Here is a 19905-nt window from a genome sequence, read left to right on the forward strand (position 1 = left end):
TTATATATAAAGATGGCATTAATGCGAGTCCATGTCTCAGAAGAAAATAAACCATCTGTACGATATACATTATTTATTCAAAGAGGATAAATTGAGAAAGGGAAGGGGGTACCAAAATGAAGATAAACGAGAGGATAGGGTTGGGAAGCAAGGAAGGTGGGAGTTTGGGGTGATGTGGTGAAAAGAGAAAATGGAGGGAGGGTACATACGGGGCATACAGCAGGAAAAGGGGATCAAATTAGTTTTTGCGAGTGTGATGATGATGTAAATAACGGGATCTGATTTTTTGTGACATTAATTGGAATTAAACGTGAATTTACCTTGAAATCGAGGTAGTTCTTTATCAGCACCATTGTTACACGGTTTTCAGCTGTGAGATTTGGAAGATCAAAGCCTGTGGTGACAAAATGGAATGATCAAATCTTTGTAATATACAGTGGCCTGAAAAAGCATTCACCCCCCACCAATATTTTGATGCCACCTGAACTTATTTCATGATGCTGTCAAATCAAACTTAATGTATAAAGTCTTCACAAACTACGCTGAAGTGATAAAGCTAAAAAAAAAATTCAGATAAAATGTGAATAAGTTCGATTAACAGAGGAAATCAGATGATTCTCATTTGCGTACATATTCAAACCCTTTGCCTAATTGATCCTAAATCACTTCAGGAGCAATTTATTTATTTGAAAGTTTATAAAATTAGTGTAATAGAGGTTTAACCTGAATGTGATCAGTGGTTTAACTTAAAAATTAATCTTCCCCACTTATATAAGGAGTTTTAAGGTGCAACTCACTTGGTTAACCAACAAGGCAAACACGAAGGCCAAGGAGCTTTCCAAAGAAACCAGACATGAAGTGGTGGAGAAACCCCGTTCAGGAGAGGGTTATAAGAAGACTTCAAAGTCCCTCATTATCCCTTTGAGTAAGATACCGTGAAATTCATCATGAAGAAGTGGAAGATGCATCATCGCACCCAGACTACGTCGCCCATCCAAACTCAGCAGCCAGACAAACAGGAAACTGGTTCAGGATGTCAATTGTAAACCCAACATTGACCTTGAAAGATCTACAAGGCTCTCTGTCTGAGGTGGGGGTCTGTGTTCATCAATCAACAATATCCTGTTCCCTTCACAAAGCTGGCCTCTTTGGACAGGTGGCAAGAAAGAAGCAATTACTGAAAAAGGCGCATCTAAAAGCTCATACGGAGTTTGTGAAAAAAGCATCTTAATGATACTGCAGGCATGTGGAGAAAGGGGTTTTGGTCAGATGAAACAAAAATTGAACTTTTTGGTCTAAATTCAAAGCGTTACGTCTGGTGTAAGCCGGACACTGCACATCACCCATTCATGGTGGTGGTAGCATCATGTTATGGGGCTAATTTTCATCAGCAGGGACTGGCAAACTTTTCGGGATAGAAGGGACAATGGACGGTGCAAAGTACAAGATAATCCTTGATCTAAACCCGCTTGAATCTGAAACTGGGTCGGCGATTCACGTTTCAGCATGACAATGATCTGAAGCACAAAGTTAAAGCAACACTGGAGTGACTGAATAATAAGAAAATTTATGTTCTTGAGTGGCCCAGTCAAAGTCCTGATTTGATCCCAATTGATCATTTATTGCGAGACTTGAAGATTGCAGTCCATCAACGATCCCCATCAAACTTGGCAGAACGAGAACAATTTTCATGTGAAGAATGGGCAAAAATTTCACCTTCTCACTCACTATGCAAAACTGGTGGAGACCAACCTCAAAAGACTCATAGCAGTCATTGCTGCAAAGGTGCTTCCACCAAGTACTGACCGAAGGGGCTGAATATGCTTCCACTCATATCAGACACGAGATCAGGGCTGTTGCTCTGGATATATCTCGAGCTTTCGACATAGTCTGCATCCTGATTTTCTCTCCAAACTGTCTGCCGATGAAATTGAAAGGGAAACTCCACTCTTGGATTACTGACTTCCTCCACTCTCACAGTAAGCGTGTGGCTCTCAACATAATCCTTTCTTCTCCTCTCCCTGTCAAGGCTGTAGTACTCCAAGGCAGTGTTCTCGGCTCCATCCTATTCCTAGTATTCATCAATTATCTCATTCACCGTCTCGAAAACTCTCCTCATCTCTGCTGATGACTCCACTCTCTGCCATGACATCACTCATCCTTCTGACAGACAGGCAGCAGCCTCTTCCCTCTCCTCAGATTCTGACAAAATCACAAACTGGTCAAACATTTGGAATACGTCTTTCAATCCTGAGAAGTCCCATACACTCACTTTCTCCATATGAAGGGACTGTACTGCAAGCCCTCCCATCTACTTTCTCAACAACCATCTCAAAGAGGTTCGGTCACTTGAACTCTTGGGTGTCACTCTCAGTAATTCTCTCTCTTGGGCAAGCCACATTTCAAATTTGGCCTCCAAAGTCAGATGCCGACTGGGCATCCTGTGTCATGCAAAGTCCTCCCTTGGCACACTTGAGCTCATGTCCACCTACGAGCTTTCATCTGCAGTTTGATGGAGTACTGCTCTCCCCTCTGGGCTGGCTCCCCTGCCTCGCATCTTGCTCAGCTTGATGCCATGGAAACAAAGGCTCTCAAGATCATTGGAATCTCTCGCGATGAAGCTGAATCTATGGGCCTATCACTTCGCCATTCTAGCAGATCGGTGGTCTTTCTGTCTACTTTCACATAATTTCTGGACTTGTACCCTCTACCCTCGAGGTGTTTTGTCCCCTCCAGGTATCTGTAGGATGCACATGGTCCATCAGCAATCCCCTCCTTGTGAAAATGCCTAAATCCAGGACCACTGCACACCTTCACTCACTTATTCCTCTCTTTTCCCACCTGTATAACTACCTTCCACACTCTCTTCAATCTCATTATTCCCTCGCGGTCTTTAATGCAGCTGTTCACCACTATCTCAGGTCATCCCCCATCCAAAGTTATGATCTTTTCTACACCCGTTAAACCACCCCCACCCTCCCCCCAATTTTTTTTAATGTATCCAACTTGTCCACCCCTTGTGTTCTCCCCTAACCCTCATCGTTACCTGCATCCCTTGTTTGTCCGTCTCCCTTCTCCCTCTGCCCTGCTATTGGCGATTCCCATGTCTCCTGCTGTTCCCTTTCTTATGTTGTGTCCTGGTCTGTGCTCTGTCCTAGCTCTTCCACAAGCCTCAACCATGGAATAAAAAAAAAACAAAAAACTTTTGCAACCAGTGAATTTTGATTTGTACATGTTTCTTTGTAACCTTCAACTACAACATTGTTTAGTTTGATCTCTTCAGTGATTAATACAATCGTTCAGTTGGATAAATTGTTTCTCCATAATTTGGAATTTATCTAAATGTAGCATGATTGGAAGGGGGTGAATACTTTTGCAGGCCACTGTACAAGATGCCATGAACAAGTGAAAGACGTTGGTAATACTTTACATTTTGCACTGATTTATCTGTTAAGAACACATAATACTCTGGTATAACGTCATACGAGATGATATGTACCATACTCTTTATAGAGCGTCGCTGCCGAAGCAGTTTCTTGGCAAAGGTTATTCTGTGTGGCTTGCAATTGCCTCCCCAAAAGTTGATCTTGGGAGAAATTTGGAATTTGTTGTGGGTGGCGGCGATAGCTTGCCTACTCTTCACGGACAACGTGATATCTGTATTGTCCACCAACTAATACTTGCAGACGGGACGCCCAGTTTAATGTCAATCCGAGGGACGCACCCGCATTGATGTCTCACCATGCTTGAGAAACACCGGGGTGACAGTTTATAGCTGGGCCAAGATTCAAAACCAGGTGAGACGGTTCAAAGGCAAGTTTGCATACCTCGAGGTCTTGGCTGTACTGCCAGCCCATAATGTCATATATATCCCTGAAAACAGACATGGTCCTGTGGGCATTACCAGTTCAGCTGTATAAGGGCCCAAAGGATACATCACCAAAATAAAAATCGAACCGCCTGGCCTGAAGCTCATCTCGATCAGGAGCAACAGTTACTCAAGCTCCCTGCAGACCTCCTTAGACCCTGAATTTTTTGATGCCATGAACAAATAGGTACATCATGGGTGATGAAGGTTGTGGTCAAGTTTCATTGAAGTTGTGTGTGTAGTTTCAGAGAACAGAGCAAATACCTATTTTGAGGGGTCAAAACCCTCCCGTAGACCCCTTTTAATGAGCGTAAATTTTGATGTGGTTGATAAACATTGGTACATTACAGGTGATGAAGGTTGTAGACAAGTTTCATCGAAATCGTGTGTATAGTTTCTGAGAAGAGAGCAAATACCTATTTTGGGGGGGTTCAACCCCCCCCCCTGCTCCCCGTAGACCCCTTAATGAGTGCACATTTTGATGCGATCGATACACCTTCGTTAGGGATCAGATGTGAAGCTTGTAGCCAAGTTTCATCAAAACTGTGTTAAGTTCAAGCGATAATGACTGAAGTGTTTCCAAGGAATTAAGGTGCGGGAGGAGGCCATTCGGCCCATCATGCCTGCACCACACCAATACCAGATTTCATCAATCTGGTGATACCCATTACCTTCGTGTACAGCCTTTTTGGCTGCTACACTGGTACTCATTTCGCCGACCTCGGAAGGATGACAGGCTGAGTCACCCCCCTGGTGTTAATTCAGCGACAAACGGGGATTGAACTCAGGACCCAAGGATCCCAAGCCACCACCCTAGCCACGAAGCCAACACAAGGTGCACAGACTGACTGACTGACTCACTCACCTACGGACACTGCTCGATAACATAAGCTCACCTGATTAAAGTCCAGGTGATTTAAAAAAAAAATGTGAGTCGACACATTATAAAAGAAAATGTATAGATATGGAAAATTGCAATTGTACCCATATTGGCAACAAAGTATGGGTACCAGATTGAAGTTTTGTTCCAGATGGGTGTGAGGAACATATGAGTTCTGACAAAGTTCCAGGACTAAGGTTTTTCTTGACAGATGGCAGCACTGGCTTGGGTTTTGTAATTGGACATGCATCGTAATCTTCCTGTTAGGACCGTGTTAGCCATTGTCTCGGCCAGTTGTGTTTCGTAACCACACTGGAGTTTTGTTAAAATGATGAGTGTTGCAATCGTGTTCTGAAGATGAACGAAAAAAATTTATGGAAGCAAGAATCAAGTTTTTGGTAAACGAGGCGAAAGTGGCACGGACATTTTTGACAAATTTAATCCGGTGTACGGGGAAGACGCAATGCCAAGGTCACGTGTGCTTGAGTGGGTCAAGAGGTTTGCGGAAGGGGCAATGATGACGCGTAGTCAGGACGCCCATCAACTGACAAAATGGATGGGAATATTGGTCCAATCTGACCGACATCCGAAACTCCAACGAAAGGAACTCATTTTGCATCAACAGAAGAGATCCAGAGAGCTGTGACCAGAGCTGAATGCCGTATCAGACGACGACTTCCAAAGATCTATGCTTTGTTGAAGCATGACAGTGACATTCACAAACATGTGTAGACTCCCAGGGAGATGACTTTGGAGGTGACCACTAAACATAATTGGTACGTTCACAATAAAATTTTCTCTTGCTTTAATCCTGGAACTATATTTTTGGACCTCGTATGCTCGCTCATCTGCGGGTCATAACATGGACAATATGTACAAAGAATCATTTTCTTGCAAGAGATCTGTCTGGGTGAACACAATTCTAAGCAATCTCATGAACTTTCCAATTGTATCGGTGCTGATTATTAGGCATACATTGTGGGATTATTTAATCGTGTAAACTTATGAAATGGCTGCATTGAATCCACTTTAACACGCATTATTTTATTGTTTTTGGACCTTGTGTGTTTTGCGCCTTACCCAGTTTGCTGAAGATCACGTACAATTTGACACGATCATTCTCCGCCAGTTCAAGGATGGCAGGACTGGGGCTGGAAGCTGGTTGGCTCACAAGGAGGTGCTCCTTTTGGAACCACCCTGAAAGGGGCTTTTGAGGGTCTGCAATCGGTACATACCAGGCACAAGTGTGGCTATTGCAACTCAAGTGCAGGAAATAGCCTAAAATGTGGCCAATTTTTCTTATTTACACCAATACACAAGCAAGGTTTTTGTGAGATATACACTTATCATTTTCATATATAACTATAAGAGAGATTTGTCTGTCGGTAATGCGTGTCGCCATTTTTCTCAGAGATGGCTGAACGAATCTTGGTCAAACTTTCAGAGGTTCATCAATGAGTGCCGGGGAGTGTTTACACAAAAAGTGACAATTTTGAAAAAGAGCACTTTTTTTTTTTTAAATCACTGTTGTGCCAGGCAATGCTGGGTACCCCGGCTTGTATATTATAAATATACCTGTACTGTATTTCTTTATTTTATATTTTACAGTGATGCAAGTCTCAGCGAAGAGCTTGTGAATATATTACATTACACGGAGCACAAGGACAGGAGGGGACATAAGTGCACCTTTTAGATACATTTCAAGGACATTAGCAGACGATGTGTGACAAGAGACATTATCTGTTTGACCCCCCCCCCCACCTCCCTCAAAAAAAAATTGGGTATTAACAGACAATGTCTCTGTTATTAGAGAACCACCTCAGCACCGTCGAGTCTGGCATTTCACTCAGACCGACTGGCAAGGTCTGCAAGCAGCCATCTCTGCTTTCTCCGACATCAACTCATCCTGGGAATTCTTTCAAAGAAATTTGCTCTCTCTCATGCACAGATTTATCCCATCTTGTCTTCAGTTGTCTCACCCTTCCTCCTGCCCATGGTACACTGAAGCTTGTGGCGAGACAGTTGTCCTGAAAGAACTTGCCTTCACCTAGTGGAAGGCGAATCCAACTGAAGGCAATCTCAGTTCCTTCCACAAAGCTCGGAACAAGTGTGTATCTACCCTCAGGAGAGCCAGAAAACAACATCTTTCTAATCTCAAGTCTGAACTCTCAAACCTCTCTCCCTCCTCCCAATCCTGGTGACGTCTAGTTAAGTCTGTTTCTTGTGTATGTTCCCCCTCCATCCCCTCCCTCACCTCAAATGGCGACTCAGCTGACACTGCACGTGAAAAGGCTGAATGCATAAACTCTGTGTTTGTATCTAAATCTTGTGTCCAAAACCCATCGCTTTCTCTTCCCACCTTATCCAGTCGCACCCAACTGTCCCTGGACTCTGTGTCCTTTTCTCCTGACAAGGTGGAGAGTTTGCTGTCAAACCTCAACTCAGATTCTGCAACTGGTCCAGACGGCATCAGCCCACGTGCCCTAAAAACCTGCTCCTCTGCTCTTGCTCACCCTCTCTCTGTTCTATTCACCCTCTCATTTACTCAAGGTCATCTGCCATCTGCTTGGAAATCAGCAAACATTACTGCCCTGCACAAAAAAGGTGCAAGAACAGATCCTTCTAACTACAGACCAATCAGCCTTCTCCCAATCAGCAGCAAGGTTATGGAATCCATCATCGCTTCAGACATTAAATCCTTCCTCTTCTCCAATGGCTTGATTTCTGATCATCAATTTGGTTTCAGATCAGGTCACTCTACCCTGGATATGCTGCTTCTGCTCTCCCATCAATGGATGGAGATCCTCAATGCCAGACATGAAATCAGAGCCATATCCCAAGCTTTCGATATGGTCTGGCACCCTGCCCTGCTCACCAAACTCTTACGAAGGTATCCAAGGCCATCTCCACTCATGGCTCGCAGACTTCCTCTCCTGTCGCAGTCAACGTGTGGCCCTAAATGGAGTTCTTTCATCCCCTCTTCCTGTGCAGGCTGGAGTTCCTCAAGGTAGCGTTCTGGGCCCTGTTCTTTTTCTGGGTTTCATCAATGATCTCTCCGACTCTCTGGAAAATCCTCTTTATCTCTTTGCTGATGACTCCACCCTCTGCCGTACCATCTGTCATCCCTCAGATTGGCAAACAGCAGCCTCTTCACGCTCTGCAGATCTGGATAAAATCACAAGCTGATCCAACACGTGAAACATGTCTTTCAATCCTGAAAAATCTCACACTCTCACTATGTCTCTCCGAGAGGACCGTTTAGACCCCCCCCCCTCCCATCTACTTTCTCAACAATCCTCTGGAAGAAGTTCTTTCATTCAAGCTTATGGGTCTCACTATCTGCCATGATCTTTCCTGGGAAAGCCACATTTCCAACCTGGCCTCCAAAGCCAGTCGCCGACTGGGAATCCTCCGTCATGCAAAGTCCTTACTCCTGAGCTCCTGACCACTTACAAAGCTTTCGTCCGCAGCCTGATGGAGTACTGCTCTTCCATCTGGGCTGGTGCTCCCACCTCTCACCTTTCTCAGCTTCACGCTGTGGAAACCAAGGCATTAAAGATCATTGGTATCTCCTGCGGTGAGGCTAAGTCTTTGGGTCTCTCACTCTCTCACCACAGGAAGGTTGGTGGTTTTAATGTCTTTTGCCGTCTTTTCTCCAGTCTTGTCCCCCCCCCCCCCCTGCTCTGTCTGCTATCTGTCACCTCCATATTTCTGCAGGGCGCTCAAGGTCTGCTGACAACCCCCTTCTGGTTGAACTATCAAAATCAAGAATCACTGCTCACCTTCACTCTTTCATTCCTTTTTTTCCCCGTCTTTGGAACAAACTCCCACACACTCTTCAATCCCACTCTTCCCTCCAGGTCTTCAAAACAGCTGTTTACCACCATCTCTTATCTTCCCACATCCAAAAACCATGATCTTTACTTCCCTCATTAATCCAACCCAAACCCACCTCCTTCAAATTCCCTGCTTTCCTTCCTGAAATTCCCTGTAGCGTCCATCTTGTTTTCCCTGTGTACCCTACCTGTGTGTTAACTCTTATACAAGCCTTCGATGTTGTGTGTGTATATATATGTATATATATATATATATATATATATATATATATATATATATATATATATTTATAAATATATATTTAAAATGTACAAATTGAGACAGCGTTTGAGTTCTAAGACTTGTAAATGTCAAACAGACTAATTCAAATAGACAGCCATGAAAAAGATCTGTAGTCAACTATCAATGGTCTCGACGAGACTCGAGAGTGTCTCGGCAGTAAATATCACAGTCGAATATATCATAAGGGAAGGTACAAGTGATGCAGTCATCAAAAGCAAAATCTTAATGAGGCAATCTGAAGCAATAAAAAGGAGAGGACAGAAGCAGAATATATTGAACTGCAAGGCAGGAGATTATATTATCCAGCATTGGAGACGCACCCAATATCTGGCCTTTGGGACCGCGTAAGACTCCAGCCTCAGCCTCCTCAAACCGCCAGATTTTCAAAAGCATAGCCACAGCTGTTGAACCAGAACAACCCCTCCAGCACATCACATCCCTCTTCCAATTGCGATGGCACGACAACTCGATAAGCTCGGTCAAAATCAGTGGGCGAAAGCTGCAAGCCATTTCCATCTGGGATAAGGTCCCCCAAAACAAGGCAGCTTTGTGGGTTTGATAGTTTTAGTACTGATACAAGACTCTTCAATTACACAAGGGGACTTTTACAATAAAGGCAATGGGCATTAAACAAAGGAGGAAGGACTAAAAAAAAGGTGATGTTTAAAAGAAGGACAATCAAAGATATGACTTCACCTCAAGTGTGTTGAGAAGTAAAAAGATTCCTCCATTCTTCAGGAAAATGTTTTCAGTGAATAAACAACCAAACATGCAGCATCTAAAGAGTGGTTCAGCAGTCAGCATTTGTTGCAATGCATGTTCTAATAACAGCTAGTGCAGGAAATGTGACCTCACAGTGATGAAAAGCTAAACAGGCCCAGACAAGATGAGTGAAGCAACAAACAAACGAGAACGGCACTCGGTAGAGCGCATACCTCCACCAGGCTGAACAGTTTACATTTTGTATCCCACTGATAGGTCGGATCGGAATCCGGACCTGAAACAACATCTAATTGGCTTGTTCTTGTCACTTTAACCAACTCATCCACCAAGTTTTGTCATAACTCATCCACAACTTTTTGAGCTATCATGATATGAGAGATAGAGAGATAGAGAGATAGAGAGATAGAGACAGAGACAGAGACAGAGACAGAGACAGAGACAGAGACAGAGACAGAGACAGAGACAGAGACAGAGACAGAGACAGAGACAGAGACAGAGACAGAGACAGAGAGAGAGAGAGAGAGAGAGAGAGAGAGAGAGAGAGAGAGAGAGAGAGAGAGAGAGATAGAGAGATAGAGAGATAGAGAGATAGAGAGAGATAGAGAGAGATAGAGAGAGATAGAGAGAGATAGAGAGAGATAGAGAGAGATAGAGAGAGATAGAGAGAGATAGAGAGAGATAGAGAGAGATAGAGAGAGATAGAGAGATAGAGAGATAGAGAGATAGAGAGATAGAGAGATAGAGAGATAGAGAGATAGAGAGATAGAGAGATAGAGAGATAGAGAGATAGAGAGATAGAGAGACAGAGAGACAGAGACAGAGAGATATAGAGATATAGAGATATAGAGATATAGAGATATAGAGATATAGAGAGATAGAGAGATAGAGATATAGAGATATAGAGATATAGAGATATAGAGATATAGAGATATAGAGATATAGAGATATAGAGATATAGAGATATAGAGATATAGAGATATAGAGATATAGAGATATAGAGATATAGAGAGATAGAGAGATAGAGAGATAGAGAGATAGAGAGATAGAGAGATAGAGAGATAGAGAGATAGAGAGATAGAGATAGAGATAGAGATAGAGATAGAGATAGAGATAGAGATAGAGATAGAGATAGAGATATAGAGATAGAGATAGAGATAAAAAATATAGTTTTTGGCCCTGTCTCTCAATGATGAAGAATCAGTTAAAAAATTCTGGTACCCAGATCCGGATTCGAATAGTCACAAAATGTAATCAATTCCTCTTTGTCACACACCCAACCTGTGCATCAAATTGCATCCGAATCCGTACATAACTTTTTGAGATATCCTGCTCACAGACAGACAAACAGACAGACAAACAGACAGACAGACAGACAAACATGGGTGAAAACAAAACCTCCGTCCACCTTTGGTGGTGGAAGTAATAAGAATCGTATTTCTGAAGGTAAAATTGGGGTTAGAAAAGGTTAAAACTAAATAGGGGTAATGAAGCAAATACACTGCAGTAAAACGAGTCTTCAGTGTGTGTCTGACTATGTCACTCAAGGACATCATGGTACATGAAATGATGGTACAAGTCACAAAGCTATACAATATATGGTTTGCATAAAATTCCTGCATTCCTGAGAATTAAGTTACTGAGAATTCTTCTACATATTGTTACGAATTCGCGCCCGCTGGCGTGCGATCGGCCGCTTTCCACTAATAGCGACCGCGTCGCCCACCGGACGGACAATTCAGTCGTGACCCTCCTGGAACTATCGCCAGAAACCAGTCATGGGTGGGGGTTTAACCTCACCACAGCCCAGTCCGCATTCTACCTGCGCGAAATAGGATCACTCGCCAAATATCAAAATACCTAAGTACTCGCGCGGGTAACCTACTGAGCTTTCGTACCTCGCACGCCGGTACCTCGCCGCAGGTCGGCTTGGGACACGAACTGCTTAAGCGGTTCGTTCCGTTCTACAGCGATAACCGAGCGGGTATTATCGCCGACCTTGACAGATCCGATTCTCCTTACCGGGTGTTTAAAACCCAACTAATTATTCCGCGATGCACGATGGCATTTTCAATGGGGAAATAGGACGCAACGAACGGGATACATTTCACAAGCCAGGACATTTATTCACTATCTACACGTATACAGGCAAGGCAGCCATGCAATGTACAAGAAACAAATAGAAAGCGTTACCACCGACTACAATGAGAATGTACATGCACAGTCACTTAGACAGGTTTTACTTGACAGACGGCGCCACGACAACATTCATTCAAAAACCCTAAAGAAACACAAGAAAAGACCCCTCACAGACAAGGGGGTCAGGCTGGACCACTTGGGTCTTTATGGCACGGGACCTGGGAGACTGAACGGGTTCCGCGAGACCGTAGCAGGTTACCTGCACCCTCGAGGTGCCTTGATGGTCGGCAAGCTCTCTCTGGCACTCTCCTCCACGGATGCATAGGTTCGCGCCCCACAGCCGGCAGAGCTGCACCTCCCGTCCGCGTCTCCGGTGCGTCGCCCGGACTCTCCACCGACCCACGCCTCTGGTGTACGGGTCGCTCCACAGACCCAGAGACCAAGAGACCAAGACAAGACCAGACCAAGAGAACAAGACAAGACCAGACCAAAAGAAGAGCGCCAACGAAGAGGAGGAGGAGAGAAAGGCTCGTGGCTGTCCGCCTTATATAGCCTGGGGCTCCGCCCTTCGCCCCTCCCCGTTTTCGGCTCCGCCTCCCTTCGAGAAGCTTCTCGAAAAGGGGCGTTTCTCAAGTCCGACCGCCTCACTCCTCGTATCTACCAATCGCGAGCGAGCCGCCTCGCCCTTCTCGTCACACCAACCTCGGAGAAAAAAAAGGCGGTAAAAAACCCACACGTCATCGCAGTTCCTTCCTCGGTCCCTTTACTTGGCGCCCTCGGACGGCTTTCGACGCGAAAAGGGTTGTGGCGTGGTTTGTGGAGGATGGCATTTGCAAGCTGGCGTAGTGGCGAAGATGGTTAAATGGTGGTGGTGTTGTGGCGATTGTAGCGTGGTTGGCGTTGTGGCGTAGTTGGTGGTGGTTGTTGTAAAGGTGGGCGAGATATGTTGGTTCAAAATAACGATAGAGAAAGAAAAACCTACCTCAAAGGGTCACAGCCCGGTGAACACTAATAAATCCCATTAAACAACAGTGGGGAAATCTGAACTAAGGACCCTTTTATGGTGTTCTGCGAATTTCCACAGCCGTAACAATATTATGTAAGCAATGGTTGTGGGGGCTGGGGGGGGGGGGAGGTGATGTATTAAAATGACATTATGAAGTTGAGAAAAGCAAAAACAGGAAAAGAGAGAGAGAAGAGAAGAGAAGAGAAGAGAAGAGAAGAGAAGAGAAGAAAAGAGAAGAGAAGTGTTCAAAAAAGGAAGAGAAAAGAGCAAGGTCTTTGTGAAAAAGGAGTCAGAGGGAAGTTTGGGACCTATAATAGAAAATGAAAAAAGGGGGGAGGTGGTGTGAGTGTCAAAGTGATATTTTCATGGCCCCGAACTCAAACACAAAGTGTAATTTTGATCCATTTATCAAACTTGAACTCCTTGCTTTGACCCAACTCTCACCACATTGCCTTTCACCGAAATTGCTATTCTTCCTATTCTCTAACCTGAGCAGTAGTTCCTAGCTCTGATATTATATCTATATCTATATATATAATCACAGTGGTTTGATATACATGGTGTCCGGCGTCAGGCTCAATCTTTACTTGTAGCTCACCGAAGGCAGGCCACAGTGGCCAGGAGAAGATGCACTTGTTCTGGATCCCGGTTTTGGAGTACTGGGACCAGATGAAGAAGTTGGCACAACACCTCATTGCCTTCAGCTCCAAACAACTCCTGCAGAAGTCACTCCAAGCAGATGAGGGCAGCAAACAAATGGTGAACAAAAATACAAAAATTACCAGTTTTCTTTTTTTAATACGTGACAGCTGATGTAATCTGCTAAACCTATGATCACATCGTCGTCGTTTGAGAGTTTGTACCTTTCAGTTACTTCACACAATGGGCATGCAGGTGTGAGCTTATACAACCAGTTCATGCTTTGATGGGTACGTTAATATTTTATGAAACATAAAATAGAAATGTACATAAATTGAATCACTCGGTGGCGTGATGTTTGGAGCATTCGCTCTGAGTTTGGAAGGTCGGCAGTTCGAACCACAGCCGAGTTCTACTGAAGACTTTAAAAATGGTCCCTGCTGCTTCCTTGCTTGATGATCGGCATTTAAAAAGGGTCGACAATGGACAAGCAACGTTAGGTTCTTATGAAAGGATCTTCATGATTGAAGGAGGCACACTAACCAAAACAAGAAAGAAAGACACGAGGTACAAAAATGACAAGCCTTCATGGTAAGACACACTAATGGAAATTCAGAAATCGTATTCCCAGCTCTGGCCGCAAATTCACATGAACAGAGGTTTGAGGATTGGCGGGGATTAACCATGAAAGAAAGAGAGAAAGAGAGAGAAAATATGAAGGAAAAGGAAAACCCATTCTGGTGGGAAAATGGTGGCTGCATTGTCCATTCGCTCAGGACTGGAGAGGACAACTCACACATTTGGAGGACCAGCCAAAGACTTTTGGGGGGGGGCAGTCTCTTTACACCCCCACTGTGTTCGACTGCCAGCTCCCTCGAAATTTCAACACTTCTTACAGACTGCGGAAAGACTCAATGCCAGCCCAGGTTCTGGTGCTTGTCTTCTTGTCTCTCCTTTTTCCTCAATGTTCAGTCTTGTCTGACTTTCTCTCTTCTTGACCCGTCTCTTTAAGGGGTCGGCCGAAGCACGCCTTGGCCAACTGAATATTCCTCCATGGGTTGTGGTGCTCCGAATATTCCTCCATGGTCGACCCCTGGGGCGACGCGAAACTGCGAGGAATAATAAAGTAATAATAAACGGGAAGTGGGGAAAGAAGGAAACCGGATCCACATGGCCGGCGACTCGATCTCCGTTACATTTGGCCCACGTATGCCCATTCACAAAGTACATACATAGACGTGGCAATATGTACATGAGCACAAATACACAAGGGGGTTACCACTCCTTTCCATGCACGCTTAAATGTTGAATTGTGATTCCATCAAGTTTATTATAATTAGAGTAGGATGTTGTGGAAATTTATATTCATGCGTTACGAAATGTTCAACCGTGCAGTGATCTTGCATTCGGGTAACTGAGGGTTTGACATTGTCACAGGGGAGCACAGCTGGATAAATGTTGTACACCCATCAATCACCAGGTGAAGATTACTTGGCGTTCCAACCATCGGACCTGAGACTTGCATTGCTGGGTAGTTGTAGTTGTGCTCGTTAGTGATGTCTTCATTTTTGAAGACTCATGCCAGGAGTTTAAACACCTCTCCCCAGGAATTATAAACGATGGGGTGCATGGAGGAGAGTGACAAACGTAGTTTATAGTAATAGATGCTGTATATTGTTCGGCAGGGGAATTGATTGCAGGAAGACCAAAAAAAAAAATTGGGCAAACACGCATATACAGTAGAAATGGCTGTAGAGTGTAGAGCGAGGTGAACTGATGTACGTATATGGTTATCGCCTTGCTGTAGAAGTAGAACCATAAAACCCGATTAAAGGTCATACCTTTCTGTGTTCCTCAGGCTCACATAAGTCTGACAGAGTCAAGAGCACATCGGTCAGAATCTCCAGATCAACTACAAAGCCAATGCCCGCCTTCATGTCGCTCGTGAGTTTCTTCAGCACATCTGAGAGCATTCAATATGGTACACACACAATCGTGGTCAAAGTTGACACCATTCTTGCACAAGTAATACGTAGGTGGCCCCCAATGCTGTAGAGGCAATGAACATCAAACTTTAAAACTGATTTCAGGTTGATTTGCTACATCAGGTGAGAAAATGAATCCAAACAAAACTAGTTACTGTCGGTCTCGTTTTTGAACAAGGATGGCCACATAGTTAAGGTTGGCCAACAATCAGGATGTATTCTTGTTTCTGGCATCTTAGAGCAAATAAAAGTGTTCATGTTCGTACCGAGCAGCTGAATGATGGCATTCTGATCACAAAGATCCTGATTCAGGACGGGGTCCGATAGACAGGCGACGGAACGCAGTGCGTGTGCACACAGCCGAAGGTGTGCCCGCTTACCAGCTTCCTCGCCAAGTCCGTAGAAAGAATTTCCTTTTGCTTCGTAGTCGTCTGTCAACCACAATTACAGAATCATACTAATTACCAGTCATCATCAACATCATCACCAGGTCTTAAATTATTTTTTTGATTTACTTGGTCTGCTGGTACTCAGGATATCACTGAGTTTATTGTGTTCCATGAAATATATCCCAGCCCAGGGTAACCGATTTACATTGGGTTTATACTTTGTCTTGTCTTCTTGTTCTACCCAGATATCTCTCTAACCCTACTCCCTAGTATTGTTGTCCTTTTTCCCCAATAACCCCGTTTAGCAATGCTACTCCTGATTTGAATGTCTTACAATTCCCTTACAAATCAATCTCTCAAATTTTAAAGATACATGCTTGGCTCTTTTGACCTCGATGTATTAGAAATGGATGAAGTATCATGCTGCATATGATAAAAGTTTTTTTTTTAAATGTGAAGATTAAAATAAATATGTCGGGATGGCTTTCAATGGTGTCCAAAACCACAAGGGCAATGATGCAGGGTGCTGAAAAATGATTTACGAGTTATCAAAATGATATGCTGCCGGGGCAGGCAGGAGGGCTCACTCGTGTCTCAGCTGTCTCGCCTGGGATTGAATCCTGACCCGGCTATCAACCGTCATCCTGGTGATTCACAGTCATGGTGTAATAATCACTGTGTGTCATCCTTCGGATGGATGTTAAACTGGGCGTTCCGTCTGCCAGAATTAGTTGGTGAGCGTTAAAGATCACATGACATCTTTTTCGAAGAGGAGGTCAGCCATCGCCGGCACCATGAACAAATGACAAATTCTTGCCCTGACTTCCTGCGTCGTAGTGGCGACCCGTCCAGGATCGTAACCATAGCCAAGAAACGACTTCAGCAGAACCTATGCCCTGTGTAGAGCCTATGTTCTGCCCATTAATTAATTGTAAGGAAAACACAGTTTGTTACATTATTGTTTTAAAAAATATTATTATAATACAATTACTCAAACTCTACATCACAGAAATGAAGACAAGACAGTTAGGGAGAAGTGTTCTTGAAAACAGCAAGTATACTTCGGAGACATCTTGGACTCCCTTGAACTGGAGTTCGAGGAAAACTTACCGGCAGATCATAACTAAGCAGTGAAACACCACAAATCGATTATTAGTTATTACTGTTACTTTGCTCTTATTTTTATTTTTTTACCTCTGCCACCGAAGGTGGAAGGAGGTTATGTTTTCACCCCTGTCTGTTTGTTTGTGTGCAGGATATTTCAAAAGGTTGTGGACGGATTCGGAGAAAAATTTTGTGGACAGGTTGGGCGTTTGGCAAGGATGAACTGATTTGATTCTGGTTAAGATCCGGATCCAGATCCGGCAACTGCAATTTCTAAAGTGATTCTTCACCATTGAGGGATAGGGTGAAACCATATAGAGCGTGATTTCACAAAAAGTTGTGCACGGATTAGGATGAAACTTGGTGGACAGGTTGGGTGTGTGACAAGGACGAACGGATTCGATTTTGGTGAAGATCCACATCCGGACACGAGAATTATTTAATTTTAAAAGTGATTATTCAGCATTGAGAGATACATGGCATGATATTTCAAAAATGTATTGGGCCCGATATGTTCTCGTAGACCAGGCATTGCATGGCGGAGGTATGCGCCCCACCGAGTGCCTGAGTTTTTTTTTTTACTGTTTTACTTCCTCTCTCTCACCTGAAAGCAGGCACCACTCCAGCATGAGCAGCAGTCTTGTAGAGCCATGTAAAGCCAGGAAGTCAGGAAGCAGGAACGGAACGAGAGTGGTCAGAACAGCAAGACAATGCAGCTGCAATTCCTCGTACTGTACCTCAGTCCATATTCCCACCGGAATCTGACGAAAAGTATCACCTGCACGTCCACCCGGTTCATCGCTGTCCTTTTGCAGTTTTATGTACTCAAAGAGGGCTAACAGCACTTGCCCCTCGTGGAACACCTGGGGAGAAAATAGTGCACACATGCCCCCAGGCCAAAGTAGCATTTACACCGATGGTACCCCCATACAACATGTGACACATGGAATTCACCACCATACAAAGTGGAACATGAACATAACACCAAGCACACTGCACAATAACCACTTGAAGAAGTGGGTTGTAAGTTGCTCAAATTGTGGCCAAGGTCGAAGCAGTTATTATTAAGCTGCCCGCAAAGGATACAATTAACATTACTAACTGTGTGTGTCAGACAGTTTAAGACTTTTTTTTCACTTGGAAAGACAAAAAGTGGTTTCAGCACCTGAAACATGATGCCGTGCTTTGGGAGGGAGAAAAGCCTTACCATGAACAAATTGAAATGCTCCAAACTGATGATGGTACATTCCAGAAACTGGCTAATGACCCCATACCCAAACAACACTGGGCTTCATCGAGATGAATAGGTTCACGAAATGATTAGGATTAGTACTGGATGAGAAAGAAGGGTATGTCAACCAGATTCAATGCTTTGCCATTGAGAACAAAAACCCAAATTCACCAGAGATCAATTGTAGGACTCAAGACCAAACAACGATCGTGCCCCCACCTTCATACGAGTAAATGCACTGCCATGTAGGATGAAGAACTCGTGTTGCTCGTGAAGACCAGTGTCGAACTGCGTCGGCGGATCGGCAGAATGATGGATGAAACCAACTGAACAGTGATCAAGGTATGCTAACCATCATGGGAAGCAAGGAGAAACTGACGTTTTGGATGTTAACTCTGATGGACAAAAATAGAGAAATAGAATATGGCGATGGTTGATATGTAGTGGGAATGCCATAAGTCCATCCCATCAGCCTGTGTCTACCTGTTTCCCCCACCACTCTTATTTTGACCCCCAACCCTTCCAACCCACTTGCCCCCCCTCCCCCCCCCAGTGCAAAATCTGTGGAAATGTTGCTGCACACAGAGGGGGTCGTGCCATCCGGGGCAAGCCCCACGTCGGCAGGGTTTCAGAGCTGCTCACGCGACACTTGCCACAAAGAGTGGTTTCGAACCCCTTGCACACAACAATATATCACTTATTTAAAACACCGATTTCAAAGTACAACGCTCCATTGATGATTCGGAACTTAATTTGATCGACGACCCTATTGTAAATGGTCAACGTTCGAACATTACGACTGCAGTGTTCCTGTGTGTAGCACAATGCGACATACAGTAAGGAAAGTGCTTGTCGCAGACAGACAGATGACCGAGTAAAAAACAGATTAGAAAAACCTTCTTACCACCTCATTGGCTTTGTCGTGACTCAAGAGCACCAACAAATTCAGCAAAAGCTTTTTCCTCTCAAAGTCTTCACTGCTGTTTGAGATTCTTAAATCTCTCACCAAAGGATCGTCATTTTTCACTGCATTGGAAAGGAGAGGGGGTGTCCAATTACGTGTCCATTTAGTCATACAAATGCATGCCAGACGCTATTTTCACCATCTTTATGCACTTGACTCAATGCTGTGTGATAAAACAAAAATGAAATAATCCTGAAGGCCTGCTTGAGTTTCATCTTCAGTATGAACCTTGGGAATGATTTCTCTTCTCCCCGAGGCAATGCATTCTGTCACGGACACGTGTCGTTGTTACGGTGAAGGACATTGATAACAGATTATAGAAATGGACCCACTAACCTATGTTTCGATATACACTAACTTCTTACTATGGAGCATCAAACTCCCAGTGCAAACAATGGAAACTCTGTGTACAAATGACATCACAGCTGAACAATGGTAGATCTTGCGAGCGAACGTTATCCAGGTTTTGTTATTTCGATTAGTGCAATATTTACAAGAGTAGAGAGTTAGCCTGAAAACGTGCATCTGACCTTCAGGAAATGTGGCAAGAAGAACTAGCAGCCTGGAAAATCCCGTCTCCTGCAGATACGTTCAAGGGAAAGGTATGTGACTGAGTAAAATATGCTCCACTGATAGAGGACTGAACGAGGCAAAATAGAATAAAGTCTCCATCTTGTTAATACACATGAACCATCGTGGCTATATAATGGACAGATGACAACAGGGGAGAGTGGGACACAGGCCGATGGAGGACATAAAATACAGCCACACCAAATGATGATGATTATTTTATGTCTTCTATCTTTGCCTTTAAATGTGTTGCAAGTGTGTAAATGAGGAACGACGATGGTCAGCGACAAA

At 44.0% G+C, this 19905-nt stretch overlaps 1 protein-coding gene across 8 annotated transcripts in view; it reads right to left on the minus strand.

The window, feature by feature from the left end:
• The window catches only part of CFAP69 (cilia and flagella associated protein 69), a 126439-nt gene that overhangs the window by 76448 nt on the left and 30086 nt on the right, over window positions 1-19905 (minus strand). For 5 of the 8 annotated variants that reach the window (XR_015056988.1, XR_015056989.1, XM_085876642.1 and 2 more), the window contains 10 exons: window positions 19575-19623; window positions 18985-19106; window positions 17454-17712; window positions 15623-15787; window positions 15213-15334; window positions 13331-13449; window positions 9564-9645; window positions 9188-9383; window positions 5829-5966; window positions 321-394 (listed from right to left, as the gene is read on the minus strand). Coding sequence is in view for 6 of the 8 variants with exons in the window: in XM_085876642.1 (XP_085732768.1) it covers window positions 321-394; window positions 5829-5966; window positions 9188-9383; window positions 9564-9645; window positions 13331-13449; window positions 15213-15334; window positions 15623-15787; window positions 17454-17712; window positions 18985-19106; window positions 19575-19623 (1326 nt within the window). In the remaining 2 variants the exon portion in view is untranslated. The remainder of the gene's footprint in view (window positions 1-320; window positions 395-5828; window positions 5967-9187; window positions 9384-9563; window positions 9646-13330; window positions 13450-15212; window positions 15335-15622; window positions 15788-17453; window positions 17713-18984; window positions 19107-19574; window positions 19624-19905) is intronic. The other 3 variants (XM_085876643.1, XM_085876645.1, XM_085876644.1) reach the window with 3 other exon arrangements.

This window comes from Eptatretus burgeri, chromosome 4 (assembly GCF_056783735.1).
Source record: "Eptatretus burgeri isolate ZD-2024b chromosome 4, Ebu_testis_v1, whole genome shotgun sequence".
In the NCBI taxonomy this organism is placed as follows: domain Eukaryota; kingdom Metazoa; phylum Chordata; class Myxini; order Myxiniformes; family Myxinidae; genus Eptatretus; species Eptatretus burgeri.